This window comes from Mobula birostris, chromosome 3 (assembly GCF_030028105.1).
Source record: "Mobula birostris isolate sMobBir1 chromosome 3, sMobBir1.hap1, whole genome shotgun sequence".
Taxonomy (NCBI): domain Eukaryota; kingdom Metazoa; phylum Chordata; class Chondrichthyes; order Myliobatiformes; family Myliobatidae; genus Mobula; species Mobula birostris.
Window position 1 is genome coordinate 103,004,302 of NC_092372.1, and position 25,286 is coordinate 103,029,587.

The following is a 25,286-nucleotide window of genomic DNA, read 5'->3' on the forward strand; positions in this document are numbered from 1 at the left end:
CCCCGACAGACTGACACAATTACGAAGAAGGCATGTGAACAGCGATATATCAATAGGGGTTTGAAGAGATTTTGTATGTCACTAAAGATTCTAGCAAATTTCTACACACGTACTGTGGAGAGCATTCTAACTGGTTGCATCGCTGTCTGGAATAGAGGGGCCATTGTTTAAGATTGGAACAAGTGGCAGAGGGTAGCTACTCAACCAGTTCCATCATGCCCACTAGCCTCCCCAGCATGGAGGACATTTTTAAAAAGTGATGCCTCAAAAAGTTAACAGCCATCATTAAGAACCCCCATCACCCAGTACAGGCTCGCTTCTTATTACCACCATCAGAGAGCAGATGAAGGAGCCTAAAGACACACTATGCTTTAGGAACAGTCTCTTTGCCTCCACCATCAGATTTCTGAATGGACAATGAACCAACCCATGAGCACCAGCTCGCTATTTCTGCTCCCTTTTTACACCACTTATTTAATGTATTTTACAGAAGTTATTTCCTGTTGTAATTTATGTATTGCACTGTACTACTGCCACAAAACAACAAGTTTCACGACTTATGGCAGAGAGTCTGATTCAGGTTTACTCTCATTCTGACTGAGTATCCTGCTCTTAAATTATTCACTTCTGTAAACATACTTCTGCTGTTGCTGGCTCAAAATATCCGACAATACCCTACTCATCCAATATTTACATGTGCACTTCCACCAGTGAAATCTTTACAATCAGGAGATTTTTTTAGGTTGAAAGCTGATTCTAAGATACCCAATGTTGGGCAAAAGTTACATTTCTTGTAAGTCACGTGTTTCCACTCAGGGATCAGTTCCTTTATTTGTCATAATCCTCATAGCCTGTAAAATATCTATGACCTATGTGTCATGAAATTTGTTATTTTGCGAAAGCCGTACAGTGCAATACATAATTAAAACACTATAAATTAAAATAGAAAAAAAAATAAATTAGATAAGTAGTGTAACACGAGAAGGAACTACTTGGAAAGCTGATGGTAGATGGGAAGAAGTTGTTCCTGAAACTTTGAGCGTGTGTCTTCACCCTCCTGTATCTCCTCCTCGATGGTAAGACTGAGAAGTGTTCATGTCCCCGGTGATGGGGGCCCATAATGATGTATACCGGCTCTCTGAAGCATTGCCTTTTGTAGATGTTCTCAGTACTGAGGAGGCTAGTGCCCATAATGGAGCCTGCTGAGCTTGCAGCTCTCTGCAGTGGCTCCTCTGTACCAGACAGTAATGCAAATAACTAGAACTTAGATTTTAGGTGTTAGAACTCTTTGAACCAACTTTGCCATTGAGTAAATTCCAGACACATAAGCACTCATCTGCCTGATTCCCAAATGTGCTGCTCTGCTGGGAGTGCTAAGATATATTGAATCCTGCCGAAGGGTTTCGGCCCAAAACGTCAACTGTACTTTTTTCCATAGATGCTGCCTAGCCTGCTGAGTTCCTCTAGCATTTTGTGCGTGTTACCAAGATGTACTGATCTCAGTTTGGAACATACTCCATGACTGAGTTGACTTCCTCAGAGGTCTATGTTTTCTCAGTCATTGATGCTGCACTCAAAGCTGTCAGTTTACTCTATCCAAGATATTGATTACTGTATAAAATCTCAAAGCTCCTGCAGTAACAGCTGTCAACTCTCAGTGGTGGAATTGTGTATTACAAACAAGATTGTTTTAATATGCAGGAGCCTGCTGATTTTCTTTTAAATGAGATAGAAAATAAATGATCCAATATATTTTCTGTTGTTACAATAAATGAAATTCTTTGTGAAGTTGCAAAGATTGGAGAGAATTTGAATGAATTGGAATGGAATGATCTCTAATTTTTTTGCTGTATAAAATTTAATTTCCAATATAATAAAACCCTTCATATATTTCTAAAAGATTACCAAATTATAGAAGATTTATAAACTACAGAGAATTTCTAAACAAAAGTATAAATCTTATGAACTACAAGAACATACTGTATCAATGAGTTGTAGATGATTGAGTCATCCACTGAAGAAACTGTTCTTCTTGCTATCACACCATCTTTCTGTCATTCCTAACAACCCATAATGCTTTCTAACATTTATACTGTTTTGTTATCAGATGACGTTATCTGCATGTGATATTTTTCAGATACCTTTGCTGGCCCAAAGTACTTCACACAAATAGTCTTAAAGCTTCTTGGGACAGAGATGCCAGACTCAAAATTAATGCCATGAGGTCTGACTCTCTGACTCTGAGAGTAGAGAAATATTCCAACTATTGATTGAACAGCTATACCTGTGACCATGTTTGATGTACTAAGTGACAAAATCATCTACTCTACAAAGTTCTTTGAACTTAGCCAATGTTGTTTTGATGCAGGCCAATTTATTTTATTTAGAAATACATTACATGTCCTTTGTCTTTTGTTGATTAACCTTTGGCCTACAAGACCTTTTTGCTTACTTGTTTACAACAAGAAGATAAGCAAGGAATATTGGTTAGAAGTTTAAATTTGTTACAAGCCACCCTGATCCTTTGGAAAGGCCATGCTACAGTTCTAGAAAGATTAGATTTGCAAAAAGCCCTTGGGCCCTGGAAAGTGACTATCCGTCACAAAACTGAAAGGCAGTCAGTTCTGCTTGTGGAAAGAGCTGGCCATATTATGAGTTTCAGAATTAGAGTTATGTCATCCTGAATCTCAGTTGGACAGCAGATTAATCACACCTTTTAAGAATATGAACATTTTCAAACAACCAGTATTTACGACAACCAGCTTGCTTCATGATTAACATTATGCACACTTCTATTAAACAACAGTAGTATACCAATCCTCCCATTGTTGTGGGAGTCAATTAGTCAGTTTTGCAGCTCATAGGGAGTTGTTAATTTTCACTGTGACCTACAAAGTAAATAGGAGTTCACCTTAATTATTAGCCATTCTTGTCCTGGTGACCAAAGGCATCCTGATTCAATCGGTGAAGGGCAACGCAAAGACGGATGGATGTAGTTGAAGCCCATACCATGAAATAACATGTCAAGCTTTGCATCTGGTTTGTTATTTTTTAAAGAAAACCAGTCTAGAAATGGTACCCAAGGCAACTGGTGTGCAGCGTATGTACCAGAAAAGGTCTCTGAAGCTTTAACAGTGCTGAAGATATGTCCTCAAGTGGAGTATTGGATTGTCGTTTGAAAACTCACTGCGTGATGAAGTTCAGAGCTCAATTCTATAAAGACAATATGTTTTTATGTTCACTGATTTAAGTTATTTATATAACATAATTATTTATATTATATAAAAATAATTAAATATAAATAAATAATGCTATTTATATTACATAAATGAAAACAATTTCATAAAGCTCTGTCTATAAAGAGCTTGTGCATTTTCCCCGTGACTGTGTGGGTTTCCTCTGGGTGCTCCAGTTTCCTCCCACAGTCTAAAGATGTAGTGATTTGCATGTAATTTGGTCAATGTGAATTGTCCTGTGATTAGTCCAGTATTAGTTGAGCTGCTGGGCAGTGCAGCTCATTGGGCTGGAGGGGGCTGTTCCACACAGTATCTCTAAATTAATAAATAAATAGATAGATAGATAAATGGTCAAACAAAAGTGGTGAGTGCAAGACTATTGCACATGATTCCTCAAGTCTGGTCTGTTCATCAATAAGCTCAATGCCATTCTGATATTTGGCTCCGATCCACTTTCCTGTCAAATCCCAATAACTTTTGATTTCACCAAGTGCCCAGAAATTCATTTCCACCTTGAACATGTTTATTAATGACTCAGACTGAACAAATCTCTGGGTTAGACGTTTCCACAGATCTACAATTTTTCTCATCCTGACCTATCGTTACTGAACCTAAATCCTGGAATAATGTCTCAAGTGTTCAACTCCCCCATTTGGAGAAAATCTTTCTCAGTATCTGCTCTGTCAAGTCCACTCAGAGTCTGACCAACTTTAATAAAATCAAGCTTCTATTTCTCTTAACTCCGTTTTTTTTCCAACCATTTTACTTACAAGGATACTACTTCCTTTCTCACATTTTCATTATTGTAAGCCTTTGCACACTTTGAGCATTAAAGTCCAAAAGGTGATAATATGAAGCGAAATATGTGAAAACAAAGAATATCTTCTGAAAAATCATAACTATGCTTTGAGATAATAGTGAAATATATAACTTTGAAAATATTGTTGAAACATTCTAGCAATGATTTTCCATGTTTGTTACCTGCTTAAACAATAGAGGTAACTTAGAAAGTGGACTTTGATCTTATTGACACATAGCCATTAAACGTTAACAACAGAACAATCAATATTTACACAGTAGCTGCATGTATTATGGTATTATAGCTGTTCTTTTTTGTCAAATAATGAAAATAATTTTTCATTGTTTGAGTATACTACAATAAAAAATTCAACAAGATTTTGAGTTTAACTAAGTACTTCTGTGGGAGGCATTTTATTGGGCCATGCTGGGAGATGTGATCTGTGACTGGTGATATCCTGCTAGACGGAGGTTGTATGCTCCTTGTCAGGAAAAGTATCTCCCAAGATCTGCACTTGTTGCTTTAAACAATATAGAATAAAATGGTATTATTTAATACCACACCATCTCAGCTGGGAGAGTGTGTATATGGACAAAAGGTCCAGCCGTGGTGTGTAAGTGAAAAGGGGGTTAGAGTATCAGATAGGAAGGGTTAAATGGTGTACGTGACCTGGAAAGTATAGCAGGGGCGGGAACTAGACAACAGAACCGGGCACGGTTAGGATGTTGCAACGGCATGCTCATTTCTTAGAATAGAGGTGCTTACTGACCTGTACCTCTGCACGTGAAGCTATTGAGATACATGATGAAATTGTTAACCACAAAACCATCATAAGCGTGGACAGGGGAAACAGGTGGTAACTGAAACCGTTTTTTCTGGATATAAATGTAACCTTGTACTCATGCTAGGCAGAGTTGATTGCCAGATGCTGCAGATGCGTATGGTGGTTACCTCTCCTCAGATCAAATTAAATAAAGAATTGATCGAGCAAAAACGTGGCCTCTGAGTGTTTTCTCCGACTGAATAACGAATCGGTAAGGACAGTGGGAACAACAGCTAAATATCAAATTTCCCAGACTATGGAGTAAAGATGAGGTGCTTTACTGTGTATTTTATAAGATCTGAGGTGTTAAAGATGATTTAACTCAAGGCTAAGAAATTTCCCTGCCTAACAACTGTCACCTCCAGAGGTCGTGCAAAATGAAAGTGGAGGAGTTTAATAACTCATATTTCAGTCACACTTCAAACAGAGACAGACATTGCTGCTGTGATGAACAGAGGATCCTCTGGCAGAAAGTTAATTGGCAGTGAGGTCAAAGTTAAATAGCTCCACACCATATCAGCTCCTCTCCTTTACTGCACAGGGGATGTTGTGATGTGTTTAATGTTCCTTGACTGGTTGTGTACAACTGGACTTGCCAAGTGGAGGCCAACACTTTAGTCACATTTAATAGATGGAGACAAGGACTAGTTTTTACTTGCTTTGATCATGTGACTGTGTTTAGTAATTGACTTCAAGGGAATCGAATATGTGCAGGTGAATTCAACACAATACCAACTTTGTTTAGTGATGAGAGCCAAAAGTGAATTTCTTTTGACTGTTCATTTTCCAACTGAATGCTAGGATATATGCTGAGACAATACAGAGATCAAAGCCTTTTGTAGGGAATAAGAAAAGGTGAAATCACAGCTCCAGATGTAGATGTAGATATTCCCGGTGATATTCTGTTCTGTGGTGCCTTGCTGCATAAATGCTTGTTGAGTTGTTGTAGTTGAAGCCTGTGACCTGGTTTCACTGGAAACTAAATATAAAAAGATACAGTTTGAGGGGCATGACTCCGGCCTTCCAGTGATAGCTTGGTTGCAGCTATAAACGTTATATTCAATGTTGCCTGTTATGACAGAAAGTTTATCACATTGAAAAACAAAAGTTAATTAACATCTGCAAACAGTTTCATACTCTTGACAATCAAAAAGAAGCTCTGGAAATGACCAACAGTGTCTCTCAGCTGGACAACTTTACATCAAATTAGAATAACCTTACTGTCTGTTACATACATGAATGACTTTTAAAAATGAATGCAGTAGGCGTGATTAGCACATTTGTAGATTACATCAGAATTTTATTTGTGTTATTCATCGTGATGTGGAGAATATCAGTCTATAAGATGATTGTGATCATTTGGTTAAAAAGGGCAAAGCTATGGCAAATGGAAGTTGCTTCCAAGAAATAAGAGTTGGAGCACTTAAGATGAAATTATAAATAAAGATAGGACATGCACAATGAACGGTCAGGCCGAGGGGAGTAGTGAGGAACAGAGAGACCCTGGTGCATAAGCCAATCGAATGTGGTAGATTGCAGGAGAGGTAGATATGGTCATGGAGGGCAGAATGTGTCTCTATCTCTGGGAAGGTACAATTCTTGTAATTCACAAATTTTAGTTCAAATTTCAGAAATGCTGTTGCTATTATTGTCCCGAGGGTCGCCACTTTCTGCAAAATGACATTGTCTACTGAGCCTGTTGCAAAATGTGGAAGCAGAGAATCTGAAATTCCTCATTAGGGAAAGAACGTCTATTGCATAAGTAAATTGAACTTTGCAACAGATGACTCATTGATAAGTCTCTTTCCTACTTCAACTCTGTCAAAAATAGCTTTGTGAAATCAATCTGTGTGTGAGAGCAAAATAAGCCATATTAGTGATTAAAACAATGCTTAAAAAAGTCAATTCAAGATTATTGCATCAATGTGCTGACACTTTACAGAAAATGAGGATTGTATCCAATGTGCAGCCATGTGCATATACCTGTGTGTATTTTACAGACCTGCAGCAAAAGGTACACTGAGATATGCTGTAGTGTGCAGATCATGAAAGGGAGAGGAATTTTCTGGAAATCACAGGTGTCAGCTCACCATGCAGTCAGTATGTTCCCCTGAGCTGTGGAATTTCCCAGTGAGTGAGGTGTAAAATCTGAAACTGAATTCTGTTGCTCATCATCTGTCACTTATTTGAAAGAGAATGGTGATTGATTTTGTCACATATACTTTACAAAAGATGGACTTTGCATCTCTTCCCTAAATTTTGTAATTAAATCTTTAAAAACCACATTCACCACCTATTTTAATATATAATCCATATGTGGCTGTAAACCATAAAAGTATTGAAGGAAATTCTGCCAAAGTGAAAGAAGTTCTTTTCCTAAGGGCAGGGAAATTGCTTTTCTCAGGACATCAGTGTTTGGCAGATTTGAATGTTGGAGATGATGCAAGGAGAATCCCATAAATAGGAGCTCACTGGAACTATTTTTATACTTTTTTTTAGATTATAAGAACACGCAATTCTCTTTTATTGTCATTTAGTAATGCATGCATTAAGAAATGATACAATGTTCCTCCAGTGTGATGTCACAGAAACAAAAGATAGACCAAGACTGAAAAACTGACAAAAACACATAATTATAACATATAGTTACAACAGTGGAAGCAATATCTTAATTTGATAAAGGACAGACCATGGGCACGGTAAAAAAAAGTCTCAAAGTTTCTCAAAAGTCCCACATCTCACGCAGACGGTAGAAGGAAGAAAACGCTCCCTGCCATGAGCTACCAGCCACGCAAACTTGCCGATGCAGCATGCTGGAAGCACCCGACCTCAGTTGGACTCTGAGTCCGTCCGAAAACTTTGAGCCTCTGATCAGCCCTCTGACACCGAGCACCATCTCTGCCGAGCACTTCGACCCCAGCCCAGGCTGCCAGCAACAGGCAAAGCCTAGGATTTGGGGCCTTCCCCTCTGGAGATTCTCGATTACACAGTAGCAGCGGCAGAGAACCGGCCATTTCAGAAGTTTCTGCAGATGTTCCTCTGTGCTCTCACGGCTGTCTCTATCAAATCAGAATTGTGCACGGCATCCTACTTACAAGTACCGATATCATTCACTGGAGAGGCTGCGCGTCGCCATCTTCTCCTTCCTGTAAAATACTTGACCATATTTTACAAATCTGCAGCATTAAAGTGCACAGAGACACGCTGTAATGTGTAGACAGTGAAACGGAAAACGATTTTCTGGAAATCAGTGTATAAAGCACCACCAGGATGCTGTTCTCTGCTGAGGAATCTCAAACTACCTGAGCAGTAAAGCCTGAAACTGGACTGATCCTGTTCAAGGAAAACAGCTGTTTCATTTTACACCATTCACTTTGCTGAAGGTGGATTTTAAACTTGCATAACATTAATAGATAAATCTTAAGAAATCACACGTGAGTAAATTACTACCAATTGTGCTACATAATGCAGCTGCAGTTGCAATCCACACAACTGCTGAGATGCAGAAACACGAAAGTGAAAGAAGATCTGCCTCAGAAGCAGGGAAATTCCCTCTTTCAGGACGTCAGTGTTGGTGCAGATTTCACTGCAGGAGATGATGCAAATTGGAGAAGAGAATCCCCATAAATAGGAGCTCACTGAATGTCTGAGCATAACTTGATTCAGCAGAGAACTAGTGCATTGGACAGAAGAACCTTCAGCAGACATCCCTTCTAGAGTACAAAGTGGAAGATGGACAGAACAGCCACTGTAACCATCCTCATCCTCCTTCTGTGTGCCATTGCTGCACAGGGTATGTTGAGATATCCGAACTTATTTTTTGTTTTTTATTAAAATAATGCACAAAGTCTATGATCTTGTGAGTCATGTACTGTTTACCAAAAAATTAAATACTTCCAGATTACTGTAAGTCTAATTCAGAAAGCTAGACAACCAATATAGAAAGAAATGCACCAAGAATTGATGTCGGACAGGATTTCCACTGTTTCCACGGACTGCAGCTACAGTTCGATCTTTGTCAAAATAATGATGAATCTGAAACGCTGGAGAAATTATCAGCAAGTTTTACAGCCTTTGCTCTCCTGAAGCAACAATGAAATCTGAGTGAATATAATCTTTCCTCAGGTGTTCCGATCCCAGGAGCACAAGGACGGTGCCACTGCATTCGGACCAGCTTTGATGTTATTCATCCGAAGTTCATCAGGAACTTGAAATACATTCCCAGTGGATCCCACTGCGAGAGAGCAGAGATAATGTGAGTAAATGAGTCAGACTATCATCTTTAACTCTGTTCCTTTACTGATGTTTATTTAATAAGCTGTGCACTTTAAGAGGAGACATACTCATTCTGTGGATTAAATTTGAATGACATTTTCTTTTCACAGTGTCACCCTGAGAAATGAGAAGAAAGTGTGTGTGGATCCTGATGCCAGGTGGTTGCAGGCTCTCATAGCAGCCATGAAAGGTCAGTGTTTGGTGTTTGTCAAAATTCATACTTTAGCTGCCAAGGAAAGTAGATGTAGTGAATTGTTTTTGCCGTGTGACTCTGGTTCTTAATAGTGCAGGGTACTGTCTGTTCATCCCTGCTTAACGCTCCCACCACCATTAAGTATCTTCCAGTACTTTACCTGAGTACCCTTCCTGTATGTGTGAGTCATAACCTGGAATATTTGCAAGCTATGGTGTCAGTGCCCTCACTCAACATTCATTATTAATGTTCCCTGGAACCGTGGTAGGGAACTGGAAGTCGAGGTTGGGTCACTATAGTCTATCAATTGCAGGAGCAATGGCTGGTACCAATTATCACATATTTTACAACCTCTCTGAGCCCAACAAATGAAGAACAACTTTTATTCTAATTAGGGACATTAGGTATAAAATAGTAATTAGTGATTTTCCCCACAGGTTACAGCCCTAGTGCAGGGGTGGTTGAGGAATAGATCACTCAGATGCCAGTTACAGACAATGTTTTGTCTTGGGTGGTGTCCAGAGTCTTGATGATGGAGCTACTGACAGTGCTCACACTCTAGAGTCTTGCCTTGTAGAGAGACTATAGGGTGAAAAAGGGGTGTCAGAAGGTGACTCAACTCGGATGACTACAGTAGATTGTGAATTGTTGATGCCAGAGAAGACAGCAATGGTGATGCCAATGACAATATTAGTGTCATTACCTTAACACTGTCTTTGACATTATCATTGCTGTCTTCCCCAGCAACAACAGTTCGTTGTCTACTAGATACAGTATACGCTTACACATTAACTTCATGAGATGTTCAAAGTAAAGTCAGACCTGAGGTGGGGATCCAAAGCAGAGTTTGGGTCACTGTAAAGCTAACAACCGCAGGACCAGTATTCACTCCTTTTAGAACCCAGCTGAGCCCAAACAATGAAGAACATTCTTTATTCAGAGTGTGTACATTAGGAATAAAATGCTTAACAGCGAATTTCCCCACAGGTTGCAGACACAGAAAATGGGAGGTTGAGGGAATGATGGGTTAAGGTGCCTTAAGAAGAATGCCTTGTTCTGATTGGTGTTGGAGCTACACTGATTCAGGAATGAAAGAGTGTTCATCACACTCTACCATTGTGCTTGTAGATAGTTGAATGGATGCTAAATGGGTATCAGGATTGACTCTCTATCTGAACCTTATAAATGCAGCTAATAACCTTGTGAAGATAAAATGATATTGCCAAGGATAGTCCTTGGGTCATTGCCTGGCTTGTTGGTTGGCATAAATGCCACCTGGCTTATACAGATCCATACCTGAATGTCATCAATGTCTTTATCTATGCTTGAATGTGTCAGTTTGTGAGGAAATTGAAATGGATTTGAACTCTGCACAATGCATTTAGAATAATGCCCATTCCAGTGTCATTGACATACTAACAAGTTTCCAAAACATAGCAATCTGCTCCTCTTTGTGGAATGCCAGTTTGAGAATTCTTGTAGTTCTCTTGCAGAAGACACATGATGCTGTATTACCGTGGGTAACCATGCAAATTATTGAATTTCAGGAGGGAAAAAGCACAAGTGAAAAATCAGAAGCTGCAAAATAAGAGAATCAGTTCCATCTCTGGATTATCCGATGGGGAATGATGGAAGTTCAGCCCTGGGTGTTGACTCTGTGATATCACCATTCCAGTATATCCTCTTCATCGTCTTCTGAGAGTGATCTTGCTGTTCCTCCCTGTCAGAGGACATTTTTTACCTGGACACACTAGCTGTTTACATTTGAGAATGCCATGTGATATTTGTGTTAAACATTGTGCCAAATCCAAAGTTTCTTTGGACATCTGTGGTAAATTTTGGACATGTGAGATGCGCGTCAATTGTTAAGCCTTAATGTTAATGCTAAGAGTGGGAGATGATGATGATGTGAGAGGAATGTTATTTATTAATTTTCATGGCTAACTTATTCAAGATGAACTTGGTTGACAAGGGACGGCAGTGACCTCTGGGATAAAATTCACATGCTGTTCACGTCCCACCCTCTCCCTTTTGCTGCTCTGTTATCAACACTCTCTTTACAAACTCAGAAATGAAAGAGGATAAATCAGCCTATGTGCAAAGAAGGATTATCTTTTGGTTATTGGGTTAATATAATCTGAGTCAGAATGTTGAAGATGTAAATAATTAAATCATTCCTCCTTTTTTCTTGAATATATGAGGTGATGCAGCATTGTTGCAATGATTTCTAATGCAAAAATTTGCAGACATCTCTGTTATTTAAAATCTTGCTCATAGCCTGTAATATAGAAATGACAATATTGTTGACCAATACTGTTTGACTGAAGCATTTTTGTGCGAAAACGTAAGAACAAGTAACTGCAAGTAACATACATGCCATTTCACAGCGTTGTTTATTGACCATTGACTTTTCAACTAGTGCTTTCTTTGTAAAACGTCAAATTTTAGGATCTATCTGAAGTCTATGAAAGCAAATTTTTTGGAGTTGTAATTTTCATCTAAAGTACCTTCATTTTAGAAGGTACTACTGCTAATAGTCTGATAATTACTGGAGAAAATGAAACTTGTAAATAGGAACAAGTGATAGAAATCTTTGCCTTGAGGACACGTTCACTGTCTGGACAGTTGATGTATGGGGATGAATTTGTTGATCATTCTTCAAAAGCACTTAAGAAAATAAAATAAAGTGTATTTTTCATGAAGAACTTGTTGATAACCTTTCTGAATTTTTACTATTAAGTTTTTAGTTTCTTTCGTGGAGTTTCTTTAATTTGCTTCACATCGCACAAATGGTCTGGGCAGGTACTGAGCTCACACTGAGACAATTACACAAACAAGTTGAACCAATGATGTTGCAGTTGTACAAATTGCCTACCCAACTCAAGGGTTTATGTGAGGAAAATTAAAGGATTAGGGATGAATAATGTGGATTTAGCCGAGTAAAGGAGAAGATTACTTTTGAACACTTGGTCTGTAATTTAACACTGGCAGGCAAGGTGCCGTTTGCAGCCAGTAGGAAACTGGAACTGCTGCAGAGGGCTAAAGCTGGCATGAAGTTTAGTTCAGCGGTCAGTGTGAGCCTATTAAATGTAAATTCTCTTATCATTATTTTATTGAATGTAGGCAGCAGGAACTGGTAATCCCAATTGTCCCTTAAATTCAATACTGAGTTTGTATCTTCACATACCCGTGCCTCCTCTTTGATGGTACCAATGAGAAGAGGACATATCCTGGGTAATGTGGGTCCTCAATGACGTATGTGCCCTTTCTGAGGCATCGCTCTTTGAAGATGAATTTGCTGGGGTGGCTAGTGCCCATGGTGGTACTGGCTGAGTTTACAACTTTCTGCAGATTTTTCCAATTTTGCGCAGTGACCTCTCCATACCAGACAGTGATGCAAACAGTTAGAATGCTCTCCACGTAACAGCTGTAGAATTTTGAGAGAGTCTTTAGTGCACTACCAAGTCTCCTCAAACTCAAAATGCAATATAGCCACTGTTGTGCCTTTTTTGTAATTTCGGGCTGGCAACATGAATAGCTCTGGGGTCCAGTGATTCCTTGCTGGACTGTCCTCATCTGTAACATCATCAGAATATCCGTCAAGTTAACCACCGGAGTGAGACTAGAGCCACTGTCTGTAGTGCCTGGGCCGCGTCTAGGGCTTGCTGCTACTTGGATCCTTTTCGTGTCAAGATAAAGGTCAGTCTATCATTGTGTGGTTTTGTCTCTCCATGTTCTCTCCTCCACTGGGTAGGTCCAGTCGTTTGCTGCTACCCTGAGGGGTGAACGGTCTCAGTGTTTTGTGCCCTGCATCCAAGAAGAGTCCCAGCTCTATGTCCTGTGTCCGAGAAGGAGCCCCGGCTCAGTGTTGTGTGTCCTGTGTCTAAGTCAAGTCTAAGCCCAGTCTAAGTCAAGTGTCAAGTTCCAAGTCCAAGTCGAGAGACAAGTTCCAAGTCCAAGTTCGAGTCCAAGTCGAGAGAAAGTTCCAAGCCAAGTCCGAGTCCAAGATGCAAGCCAAGAGCCAAGTCTAGACCCAGGTGCCAATTCCCTGCCAAGTCCCGAGTTCCGAGTCGTGACCTGAGTTCCCCGTCGAGTTCAAGTCCCAAAACCAAGTCCAGGTTTTCCGGTTTGTCAGTCTACATCTACCTTCGTGTTACCATTTTGTCCTCGCTCCTTGGCTTCCCTAGCATTCTTAATAAACATAGCCCAGTTCCTAGTACTTCAGTGTCTGTGTCTTGCATTTGGGTCCGCTTCCATCGCCCTCCTATGACAGGAATGTTTAAACGGGGTTCTGAAGGCAAAGCTCCAGCAAAAATCCACGGCCCAGAGATTTAGAGCCAGATAAAGAAAGAAAATGCAGGAGTGTCGGCAGCTCACTGACAGCAAGACGTGCAGAAGTTTTGTAGTGGTGAGCAGCCATCTGCTGTCACAAACTTCAGCAGTCCTAAAGATGTCTGACCACAGAGTTGTCTCATTGTCTCACTGCTGGGAGTCACAGGGAAAGTCATCTCCAGGGTATTCTGAACCACTTCCTCAGTCATTGTAGATCTGCTGCCTGAACTGCAGAGTGGATTCTGACCAGCTTGAGACATGATGAACTGCTCCAATGCAACACATTGTTCTTAAGATCACAGGTCCAAATACTGCTAACAATGCTTCTAATGCGGTCTGACTAATGCCTTATAAAGTCTCAGCATTACATCCTTCTTTTTCTATTCTAGTCCTCTTGAAATGGATGCTAACATTGCATCTGCTTTCCTTACCATCCACTTAACATGCAAGCTAACCTTTAAGGAATCTTGCGTGAGAACTCCCAAGCCTCTCTGCACTTATTTCTGAATTTATTTCCCATTTAGGAAACAGTCAACCCGTTCATTCCTACTACCAAAGTACATGACCATGTATTTCCTTACACTGTATTCCATCTGCCTCTTCTTTAACCATTCTCCTAATATGTCTATGTCCATCTGTAGGCCCCCTGCTTCCTCAAATCTACCTGCCCTTCCACCTGCCTTTGTATCATCTGTAAGTTTGGCCACAAAGCCACCAGTTCCATTATTCAAATCCGTGACATGTAAAGAGAAGTGGTCCTGACACCAACCTCCTGTGGAACACCACTAGTTGTAAGCAGCCAACCAGGAAAGGTCCCCTCCATTCCCACTCTTTGAAGGCAGGGATTTATGATGGGGCTCATTACTGCCTTCAATGCACCAGAGCAGCCTTTAGATGACTGAGGAAAATGTTACCTGAAGCTCAAGAGTTCAAATGTGGCACAAAGTCCACAGTTGTCCGAGCAGCAGAAAAATAAGCAAACTCTCCCGGGTCAAAATCCATACTATTGGTGCCTTTCTAAAATCCTGAGTGTATTTAATGATGAGGAATTATGTCCCCTGCACTGTTGATGCTCTACTTATAGTAAGTCGGCTATGTTTGTTCTGTCACATAAATTACATATATGACATTGAACTTACAAGTTTGACACGATTCTTTGAAGTGATCACTCAAGGCAGAAAAGGAAGATAGGGAATGGTAGAGGGACCACACAGAAACTCTGACTAAGTGACAGAAAGAGTACAGAACTTCACTAATGAACACCCTCCCACTCCTTGGTCGAAGACTCTGCCATTTCCACATTGACCTCAGTGAGCGCCTAAGCATCCACAGAGTAGTTCATAGTGATCTTCAGTCATGAGGCAGAGCCCAGGGAAAAGAACACAAACCAAGCTGGATAAATGAGACAGATCTCCTTTCCTGCAGAGCACTGGTGAACGAACTGCGTTCCCAAGCTGTCGCAATTGTTTCACAGATAACATGAATGAAGCAGGCGTTTTTGATTCTGAATGCATTTAATGAAGAGGAGTTTTGTACCTCAGCACTGGTGTTATTTTACTTACTGTAAGTCAGATACATTCACTCTGCCACATAACTCACACACCTGACACTAGCTTCCTAATTCGGACTCCTGATTCCATGCTGAGTCATAGGAAGCAATTAGAAAGGAGTAGACAGGGGAAAATACAAGATGTCCTTGAATCTTCCTTGAAGAAATGCAGTACCCCCACGGTGTCCTTGGTATCTCTGGCTGTTATCACCCAAGGTGGAGAAGGAGCATTGGTATTCTCTTGAGAGTCCATCTGCTTTAAGACCACACAGAAACCCTGACGTAGCAACAGAACGAACTTAGCACTTCACCAATGACAACCATTCTACACTCCATCAGGCAATTCCTATCCTTGGTCGAAGACTATGTCTTTCCCATATTGATCTCAGTATCTGTCTTAGAAACACAAAACAGGAATGGAAGGAAGTTATCATTAGTACTGAAGGACACCATAAAGAGAATAACATGGGCCAGGCTGGATAATGGAGACAGATTTCCTTCTCTGTAGAGTACTAGAGAATAAGTTGCATTTTTAAGCTGACGTGATAGTCTCATAGACATAATTGGTGATACATACTCTCCAATTCTGAATTCATTTAACCAAGAGGAATCAGGTTCGCCAGGTGCATTGGAAATGATTTCAATGTGTTTCTGTGTCTTTACTCCTGGCCTCTAAATTCTAGCTTGATGATTTAACCTATCAGCTCCCCTACTACATTGTGTTCTTCATTCCAGGAATATACTTGATCAGGAATATTTTTTGCTCATTTTCCCAAAGAATTATTTCTTAGCACATGTACCTGGAATATTGATGCACTGCTGTGGTCTGGATACCGAAGAGGTTCTTCATTCAGCCTCAACCATACATGGGAGGGTCCCACCTACCCACACTACTGCAGGATCAGATAACACGTGCACCCCATACGTGCACCTGGTCTTCAGAATGAGAAGCCAAAAGAGTAATATTTCTATTAAGGAGGTAACACAGCATATCCTACCACATCTGATGTTGGAGCTGGATTGTAGTGAAATTTGACGGATGGTAAATGAATATTTGTTGTCTCCTATTTTGTGTCCATAAGCATTATTCTGAGGAAGTTCGATGTTCAAATCCCATCTTTCAAATATAGAAGAGGAGAGGATGGCGGCACGACGCAGCGCGCAGCGGCCACTCCGGTGATGAATATCTGTTATCTGTCAAGTAGGGTGACGTGTACAATCCTAATTTGATGGAGACAGAAGTGAGAGCACTGAGGAACATCTGGAGAAACTTCTGAAATGCCTGTTTCACCGCCGCTGTTACTGTGTGATCCAGAATCTCCGGAGGGGAAGGCCCCGAGTCCTCGGCTTTGCTTATTGCTCGGCGGCCGGGGCAAGGTCGAAGCGCTCGGTAGAGATGGTGCTCAGTGCTCGGTGTCAGAGGGCTGGTCGGAGGCTTGAAGTTTTCGGATGGACTCAGAGTCGGACTGTGGTTGGGTGCTTCCAGGGTGCTGCATCGGGCAAGTTTGTGGCACTGGAGAGTTTCTCCCTTCCACCGCCTGCGTGAGATGATGGGCTATCGGGACTTTGAGACTTTTTTTTACCGTGCCCATGGTCTGCTCTTTATCAAATTACTGTATTGCTTTACACTGTTGTAACTATATGTTATAATTATCTGGTTTTTGTCAGTTTTAGTCTTGGTCTGTCCTGTGTTTCTGTGATATCATACTGGAGGAACATGGTATCATTTCTTAATGCATGCATTTCTAAATGACAATAAACGAGGACTGAGTGTCCTCATAAGCTAATCTAATCTGAGGAGCATTCTCTCTGAGGATAGCAGCATTGACAACGACATCCAGAGCTGCATTAAACAGGCATCAACTGCCTTTGGGAGACTTTGGCGTAGAGTCTTTCAGAACAGGAGTCTTTGTCCCTCCAGAAAGGTCGCCGTATACCAAGCCGTCTGCGTCACCACCCTCCTTTATAGCTGTGAAACTTGGGTAACCTACAGCCGTCACATCAAATCCTTGGAGTGCTTCCACATAAGCTGCCTCCAGCGCATCCTGGGAATTACCTGGCGTGAGCGGGTGCCTCATACTAGAATACTTGTAAAGACCAGATGCAGAAGAATTGAGGCCATGATCACCCAACGTCAGCTGCAGTGGCTGGGGAATGTAATAAGGATACCCCCATGTCAGCCACCCCGCAGAGTGTTATACGGCCAGCTACATCATGGTCGACGCTCAGCTGGAAGGCCAAAGAAGCGCTATAAGGATCAGATGAAGAATGGTTTAAGGAAGTGCAAGATCAGACCCGAGGGCCTGGAGGAGGTTGCTGCTGACCATACCACTTGGTGACAGCTGTGTAGGAACGGGGTTCGTATTCTGGAGATGGAAAGAACAACCAGAAGACAGCAGAATAGAGCCAGGAGAAATGCAGCCATGGTTGCCATCACTACCACCACCACTACCACATATACATGTCCCACCCGCAATCGAGCTTGTGGGTCCAGGATAGTACTGTATAGTCATCAAAGATCTCACCGTTAAAGGAGTGGACGTCGTCATCAGATTTCGATGGACAACCGAAGAAGAAAATTGGGGTTGATATGTTGGAATGGGAATGAGAATAAGGATTGAAATGGTCAGCCAACGGGAAATACTGCTTTTTGAAGGTGGAGCTGTAGTGCTCAACAAAGTCGTCCCCCAACGTACGTCGGGTTTCATCAATAAAAAGGTGGCTGCTTTGAGAGCACTGAAAACACAGATGATTCCAAAAGATTTGCAGCTGAAGTGGTGCTTCACCTGGAAGGATTTGGGGCCCTGTATGTAGGTGAGGGAGGAGGTGATTTGATGACTGCATTGGTGCTGCTTCATGCATCCAAGTTGTGCTCGCCAATTTCATCAACTTTGCCTCCAACTTCACCCTGCCCTTAAATTCACTTGGTCCATCTCTGACACCTCTCTCCCCTTTCTCGATCTTTCTGTCTCCATCACTAGAGACAAATTGTCTACCAATCTCTTTTCTAAACCCAATAATTCCCATGACTATAAAATGTCATTCTGTTTTCTCAGTTCCTTCATCTTCACTGTATCTGTTCCCAGGATGAGGCTTTTCTTTCCAGAGCCTCAGAAATGCCCTCTTTCAAAGAACAGTGGTTCCCTTCCTCCACCGTTGTTGGAGGACCCTCACCTGCATCTCTTCCAATTCCATCACATCCGTGCTTAACACATCATCCTGATGCTTTTACAGGGATAGGGTTCCTGTTGTCCTCACTTACCAACCCATGAGCCTCTGCTTCCAGCACTTCATTCTCCGAAACTTCCTCCATCTTCAAAGGGACCCTACCATCAAACACATCTTAACCTCTTCTCCTACTGTCTGTTTTCTGCAGGGATCACTCCCTCTCTGATTCCCTTGTTCATTCATCCCTTCCCACTAATTTCCCTCCTGGTACTTACCCCTGGAAGAAGCAGAAGTGCTACACCTGCGTATTCACCTCCTCCCTCACCTCCATTCAGGGTCCTAAACAGCCCTTCCAGGGGAGGCAAATTTTCATCTATGAATCTTCTGTGGTCGCCTACTGTATTCAGTGCTCCTGATGCAGTCTCCTCTACATTGGTGAGACCCAATGGAGACTGGGGGACCACTTCATTGAGCATCTCAGCTCCAGCCACAAAAAGCCAATTTCCCAGGACCTAACTCCCAACTTACATCAATATTTTCCCCTCCACATTCCATCTTCTTCTTTTCCCCACTTGGGCCCCTTACCTCTTCTCCTTACCTGCCACCCTCCCCCAAATGTCTCTCCCACTGTCCTTTCTCCCATGTTCCACTCTCCTCTCCAATCAGAGTTTGACTTTTCTAACCCTTTGCCTTTTGCACTTGTCATCTCCCTGGCTCAGCACCGCTCAAGCGCTATCTATAAATTTACCAAAGACACAGTGGTTGTTGGCAGCATCTGAGGTGGTGATGAGCAGGTCCACAGGAGTGAGATAGATCGTCTCGTTGAGTAGTGTTGCAACACTAAGCTTGCAGTCAATGTCCATTAGACCATCACGTTGATTGTGAACTTCAGGAAGAGGGAGTGGAGGGTATACAAACCAGTCCTCATCAAGGGATCAGCAGTGACTGGGGAGAGAAGTTTCAGATTCCTGGGGGTAGAGTTATTCAGGCCCCGACAGACTGACACAATTACGAAGAAGGCATGTGAACAGCGATATATCAATAGGGGTTTGAAGAGATTTTGTATGTCACTAAAGATTCTAGCAAATTTCTACACACGTACTGTGGAGAGCATTCTAACTGGTTGCATCGCTGTCTGGAATAGAGGGGCCATTGTTTAAGATTGGAACAAGTGGCAGAGGGTAGCTACTCAACCAGTTCCATCATGCCCACTAGCCTCCCCAGCATGGAGGACATTTTTAAAAAGTGATGCCTCAAAAAGTTAACAGCCATCATTAAGGACCCCCATCACCCAGTACAGGCTCGCTTCTTATTACCACCATCAGAGAGCAGATGAAGGAGCCTAAAGACACACTATGCTTTAGGAACAGTCTCTTTGCCTCCACCATCAGATTTCTGAATGGACAATGAACCAACCCATGAGCACCAGCTCGCTATTTCTGCTCCCTTTTTACACCACTTATTTAATGTATTTTACAGAAGTTATTTCCTGTTGTAATTTACGTATTGCACTGTACTACTGCCACAAAACAACAAGTTTCACGACTTATGGCAGAGAGTCTGATTCAGGTTTACTCTCATTCTGACTGAGTATCCTGCTCTTAAATTATTCACTTCTGTAAACATACTTCTGCTGTTGCTGGCTCAAAATATCCGACAATACCCTACTCATCCAATATTTACATGTGCACTTCCACCAGTGAAATCTTTACAATCAGGAGATTTTTTTAGGTTGAAAGCTGATTCTAAGATACCCAATGTTGGGCAAAAGTTACATTTCTTGTAAGTCACGTGTTTCCACTCAGGGATCAGTTCCTTTATTTGTCATAATCCTCATAGCCTGTAAAATATCTATGACCTATGTGTCATGAAATTTGTTATTTTGCGAAAGCCGTACAGTGCAATACATAATTAAAACACTATAAATTAAAATAGAAAAAAAAATAAATTAGATAAGTAGTGTAACACGAGAAGGAACTACTTGGAAAGCTGATGGTAGATGGGAAGAAGTTGTTCCTGAAACTTTGAGCGTGTGTCTTCACCCTCCTGTATCTCCTCCTCGATGGTAAGACTGAGAAGTGTTCATGTCCCCGGTGATGGGGGCCCATAATGATGTATACCGGCTCTCTGAAGCATTGCCTTTTGTAGATGTTCTCAGTACTGAGGAGGCTAGTGCCCATAATGGAGCCTGCTGAGCTTGCAGCTCTCTGCAGTGGCTCCTCTGTACCAGACAGTAATGCAAATAACTAGAACTTAGATTTTAGGTGTTAGAACTCTTTGAACCAACTTTGCCATTGAGTAAATTCCAGACACATAAGCACTCATCTGCCTGATTCCCAAATGTGCTGCTCTGCTGGGAGTGCTAAGATATATTGAATCCTGCCGAAGGGTTTCGGCCCAAAACGTCAACTGTACTTTTTTCCATAGATGCTGCCTAGCCTGCTGAGTTCCTCTAGCATTTTGTGCGTGTTACCAAGATGTACTGATCTCAGTTTGGAACATACTCCATGACTGAGTTGACTTCCTCAGAGGTCTATGTTTTCTCAGTCATTGATGCTGCACTCAAAGCTGTCAGTTTACTCTATCCAAGATATTGATTACTGTATAAAATCTCAAAGCTCCTGCAGTAACAGCTGTCAACTCTCAGTGGTGGAATTGTGTATTACAAACAAGATTGTTTTAATATGCAGGAGCCTGCTGATTTTCTTTTAAATGAGATAGAAAATAAATGATCCAATATATTTTCTGTTGTTACAATAAATGAAATTCTTTGTGAAGTTGCAAAGATTGGAGAGAATTTGAATGAATTGGAATGGAATGATCTCTAATTTTTTTGCTGTATAAAATTTAATTTCCAATATAATAAAACCCTTCATATATTTCTAAAAGATTACCAAATTATAGAAGATTTATAAACTACAGAGGATTTCTAAACAAAAGTATAAATCTTATGAACTACAAGAACATACTGTATCAATGAGTTGTAGATGATTGAGTCATCCACTGAAGAAACTGTTCTTCTTGCTATCACACCATCTTTCTGTCATTCCTAACAACCCATAATGCTTTCTAACATTTATACTGTTTTGTTATCAGATGACGTTATCTGCATGTGATATTTTTCAGATACCTTTGCTGGCCCAAAGTACTTCACACGAATAGTCTTAAAGCTTCTTGGGACAGAGATGCCAGACTCAAAATTAATGCCATGAGGTCTGACTCTCTGACTCTGAGAGTAGAGAAATATTCCAACTATTGATTGAACAGCTATACCTGTGACCATGTTTGATGTACTAAGTGACAAAATCATCTACTCTACAAAGTTCTTTGAACTTAGCCAATGTTGTTTTGATGCAGGCCAATTTATTTTATTTAGAAATACATTACATGTCCTTTGTCTTTTGTTGATTAACCTTTGGCCTACAAGACCTTTTTGCTTACTTGTTTACAACAAGAAGATGAGCAAGGAATATTGGTTAGAAGTTTAAATTTGTTACAAGCCACCCTGATCCTTTGGAAAGGCCATGCTGCTGTTCTAGAAAGATTAGATTTCAAAAAGCCCTTGGGCCCTGGAAAGTGACTATCCGTCACAAAATTGAAAGGCAGCCAGTTCTGCTTGTGGAAAGAGCTGGCCATATTATGAGTTTCAGAATTAGAGTTATGTCATCCTGAATCTCAGTTGGACAGCAGATTAATCACACCTTTTAAGAATATGAACATTTTCAAACAACCAGTATTTACGGCAGCCAGCTTGCTTCATGATTAACATTATGCACACTTCTATTAAACAACAGTAGTATACCAAATCTTCCATTGTTGTGGGAGTCAATTAGCCAGTCTTGCAGCTCATGGAAGTTGTTAATTTTCACTGTGACCTACAAAGTAAATAGGAGTTCACCTTTAATTATTAGCCATTCTTGTCCTGGTGACCAAAGGCATCCTGATTCAATCGGTGAAGGACAAAGCAAAGATGGATGGATGCAGTTGAAGCCCATACCATGAAATAACATGTCAAGCTTTGCATCTGGTTTGTTTTTTTTAAAGAAAACCAGTCTAGAAATGGTACCCAAGGCAACTGGTATGCAGCGTATGTACCAGAAAAGGTCTCTGAAGCTTTAACAGTGCTGAAGATATGTCCTGAAGTGGAAGTATTGGATCGTTGTCTGAAAACTCACTGCATGATGAAGTTCAGAGCTCAATTCTATAAAGACAATATGTTTTTATGTTCACTGATTTAAAGTATTTATATAACATAATTATTTATATTATATAAAAAATAATTAGGTATAAATAAATAATGCTATTTATATTACATGAATGAAGACAATTCCATAAAGCTCTGTCTGTAAAGAGTTTGTGCATTTTCCCCATGACTGTGTGGGTTTCCTCTGGGTGCTCCAGTTTCCTCCCACAGTCCAAAGATGTAGTGATTTGCATGTAATTTGGTCAATGTGAATTGTCCTGTGATTAGTCCAGTATTAGTTGAGCTGCTGGGCAGTGCAGTTCATTGGGCAGGAGGGGGCTGTTCCACACTGTATCTCTTAATAAATAAACAAACAAACAAACAAACAAACTAACAATCAAATAAATAAATAAATAGATAGATAGATAGCTAGATAGATAGATAGATAGATAAATGGTCAAACAAAAGTGGTGAGTGCAAGACTATTGCACATGATTCCTCAAGTCTGGTCTGTTCATCAATAAGCTCAAAGCCATTCTGATATTTGCCTTTGGATCCACTTACCTGCCAAATCCCAATAACTTTTGATTTCACCAAGTGCCCAGAAATTCATTTCCACCTTGAACATATTTATTAATGACTCAGACTGAACAGATCTCTGGGTTAGTCGTTTCCAAAGACTTACAATTTTTCTCATCCTGACCTATCGTTACTGAACCTAAATCCTGGGATAATGTCTCAAGTGTTCAACTCCCTCATTTGGAGAAAACCTTTCTCAGTATCTGCTCTGTCAAGTCCACTCAGAGTCTGACCAACTTTAATAAAATCAAGCTTCTATTTCTCTTAACTCTTTTTTTTCAACCATTTTACTTACAAGGATACTACTTCCTTTCTCACATTTTCATTATTGTAAGCCTTTGCACACTTTGAGTATTAAAGTCCAAAATGTGACAATATGAAGCAAAATATGTGAAAACAAAGAATATTTTCTGAGAAGTCTTAATTATGCTTTGAGATAATAGTGAAATATGTCACTTTGAAAATATCGTTGAAACATTCCAGCAATGATTTTCCGTGTTTGTTGCCTGGTTAAACAATAGAGGTAACATAAAAAGTGGATTTTGATCTTATTGACACATAGCCATTAGACATTAACATCAGAACAATCTATATTTACACTGTAGCTGCATGTATTATGGTATTATAGCTGTTCTTGTTTGTCAATTAATGAAAATAATTTTTCATTGCTTGAGTATACTACAATAAAAAACTCAACAAGATTTGGACTTTAAATAAGTACTTCTGTGGGAGACATTTTATTGGGTCATGCTGGGAGATGTGATCTGTGACTGGTGATATCCTGCTAGACGGAGGTTGTATGCTCCTTGTCAGGAAAAGTATCTCCCAAGATCTGCACTTGTTGCTTTAAACAATATAGAATAAAATGGTATCATTTAAAGCCACACTATCTCAGCTGGGAGAGTGTGTATATGGACAAAAAGTCCAGCTGTGGGGACAACAGCTAAAGATGAAATTTCCCAGACTATGGAGTAAAGATGAGGTGCTTTACTGCGTATTTTATAAGATCTGAGGTGTTAAAGATGATTTAACTCAAGGCTAAGAAATTTCCCTGCTTAACAACTGTCACCTCCAGAGGTCGTGCAAAATGAAAGTGGAGGAGTTTAATAACTCATATTTCAGTCACACTTCAAACAGAGACAGACATTGCTGCTGTGACGAACAGAGGATCCTCTGGCAGAAAGTTAATTGGCAGTGAGGTCAAAGTTAAATAGCTCCACAACCATATCAGCTCTTCTCCTTTACTGCACAGGGGATGTTGTGATGTGTTTAATGTTCCTTGACTGGTTGTGTACAACTGGACTTGCCAAGTGGAGGCCAACACTTTAGTCACATTTAATAGATGGAGACAAGGACTAGTTTTTACTTGCTTTGATCATGTGACTGTGTTTAGTAATTGACTTCAAGGGAATCGAATATGTGCAGGTGAATTCAACACAATACCAACTTTGTTTAGTGATGAGAGCCAAAAGTGAATTTCTTTTGACTGTTCATTTTCCAACTGAATGCTAGGATATATGCTGAGACAATACAGAGATCAAAGCCTTTTGTAGGGAATAAGAAAAGGTGAAATCACAGCTCCAGATGTAGATGTAGATATTCCCGGTGATATTCTGCTCTGTGGTGCCTTGCTGCATAAATGCTTGTTGAGTTGTTGTAGTTGAAGCCTGTGACCTGGTTTCACTGGAAACTAAATATAAAAAGATACAGTTTGAGGGGCATGACCCCGGCCTTCCAGTGATAGCTTGGTTGCAGCTATAAACATTATATTCAATGTTGCCTGTTATGACAGAAAGTTTATCACATTGAAAAACAAAAGTTAATTAACATCTGCAAACAGTTTCATACTCTTGACAATCAAAAAGAAGCTCTGGAAATGACCAACAGTGTCTCTCAGCTGGACAACTTTACATCAAATTAGAATAACCTTACTGTCTGTTACATACATGAATGACTTTTAAAAATGAATGCAGTAGGCGTGATTAGCACATTTGTAGATTACATCAGAATTTTATTTGTGTTATTCATCGTGATGTGGAGAATATCAGTCTATAAGATGATTGTGATCATTTGGTTAAAAAGGGCAACGCAATGGCAAATGGAAGTTGATTCCAAGAAATAAGAGTTGGAGCACTTAAGATGAAATTAT

General features: G+C 40.5%; 1 protein-coding gene across 1 annotated transcript; it reads left to right on the forward strand.

The window, feature by feature from the left end:
- The first annotated feature begins 8,529 nt into the window (after window positions 1-8,529).
- Window positions 8,530-11,989, forward strand: LOC140194658 (interleukin-8-like). Its single transcript, XM_072251913.1, has 4 exons — window positions 8,530-8,651; window positions 8,984-9,113; window positions 9,244-9,323; window positions 10,874-11,989. Exons 1-4 carry the CDS (start codon window positions 8,591-8,593, stop codon window positions 10,891-10,893), a joined length of 291 nt encoding a protein of 96 aa, XP_072108014.1. The 5' UTR covers window positions 8,530-8,590; the 3' UTR covers window positions 10,894-11,989.
- Window positions 11,990-25,286: the final 13,297 nt, after the last annotated feature.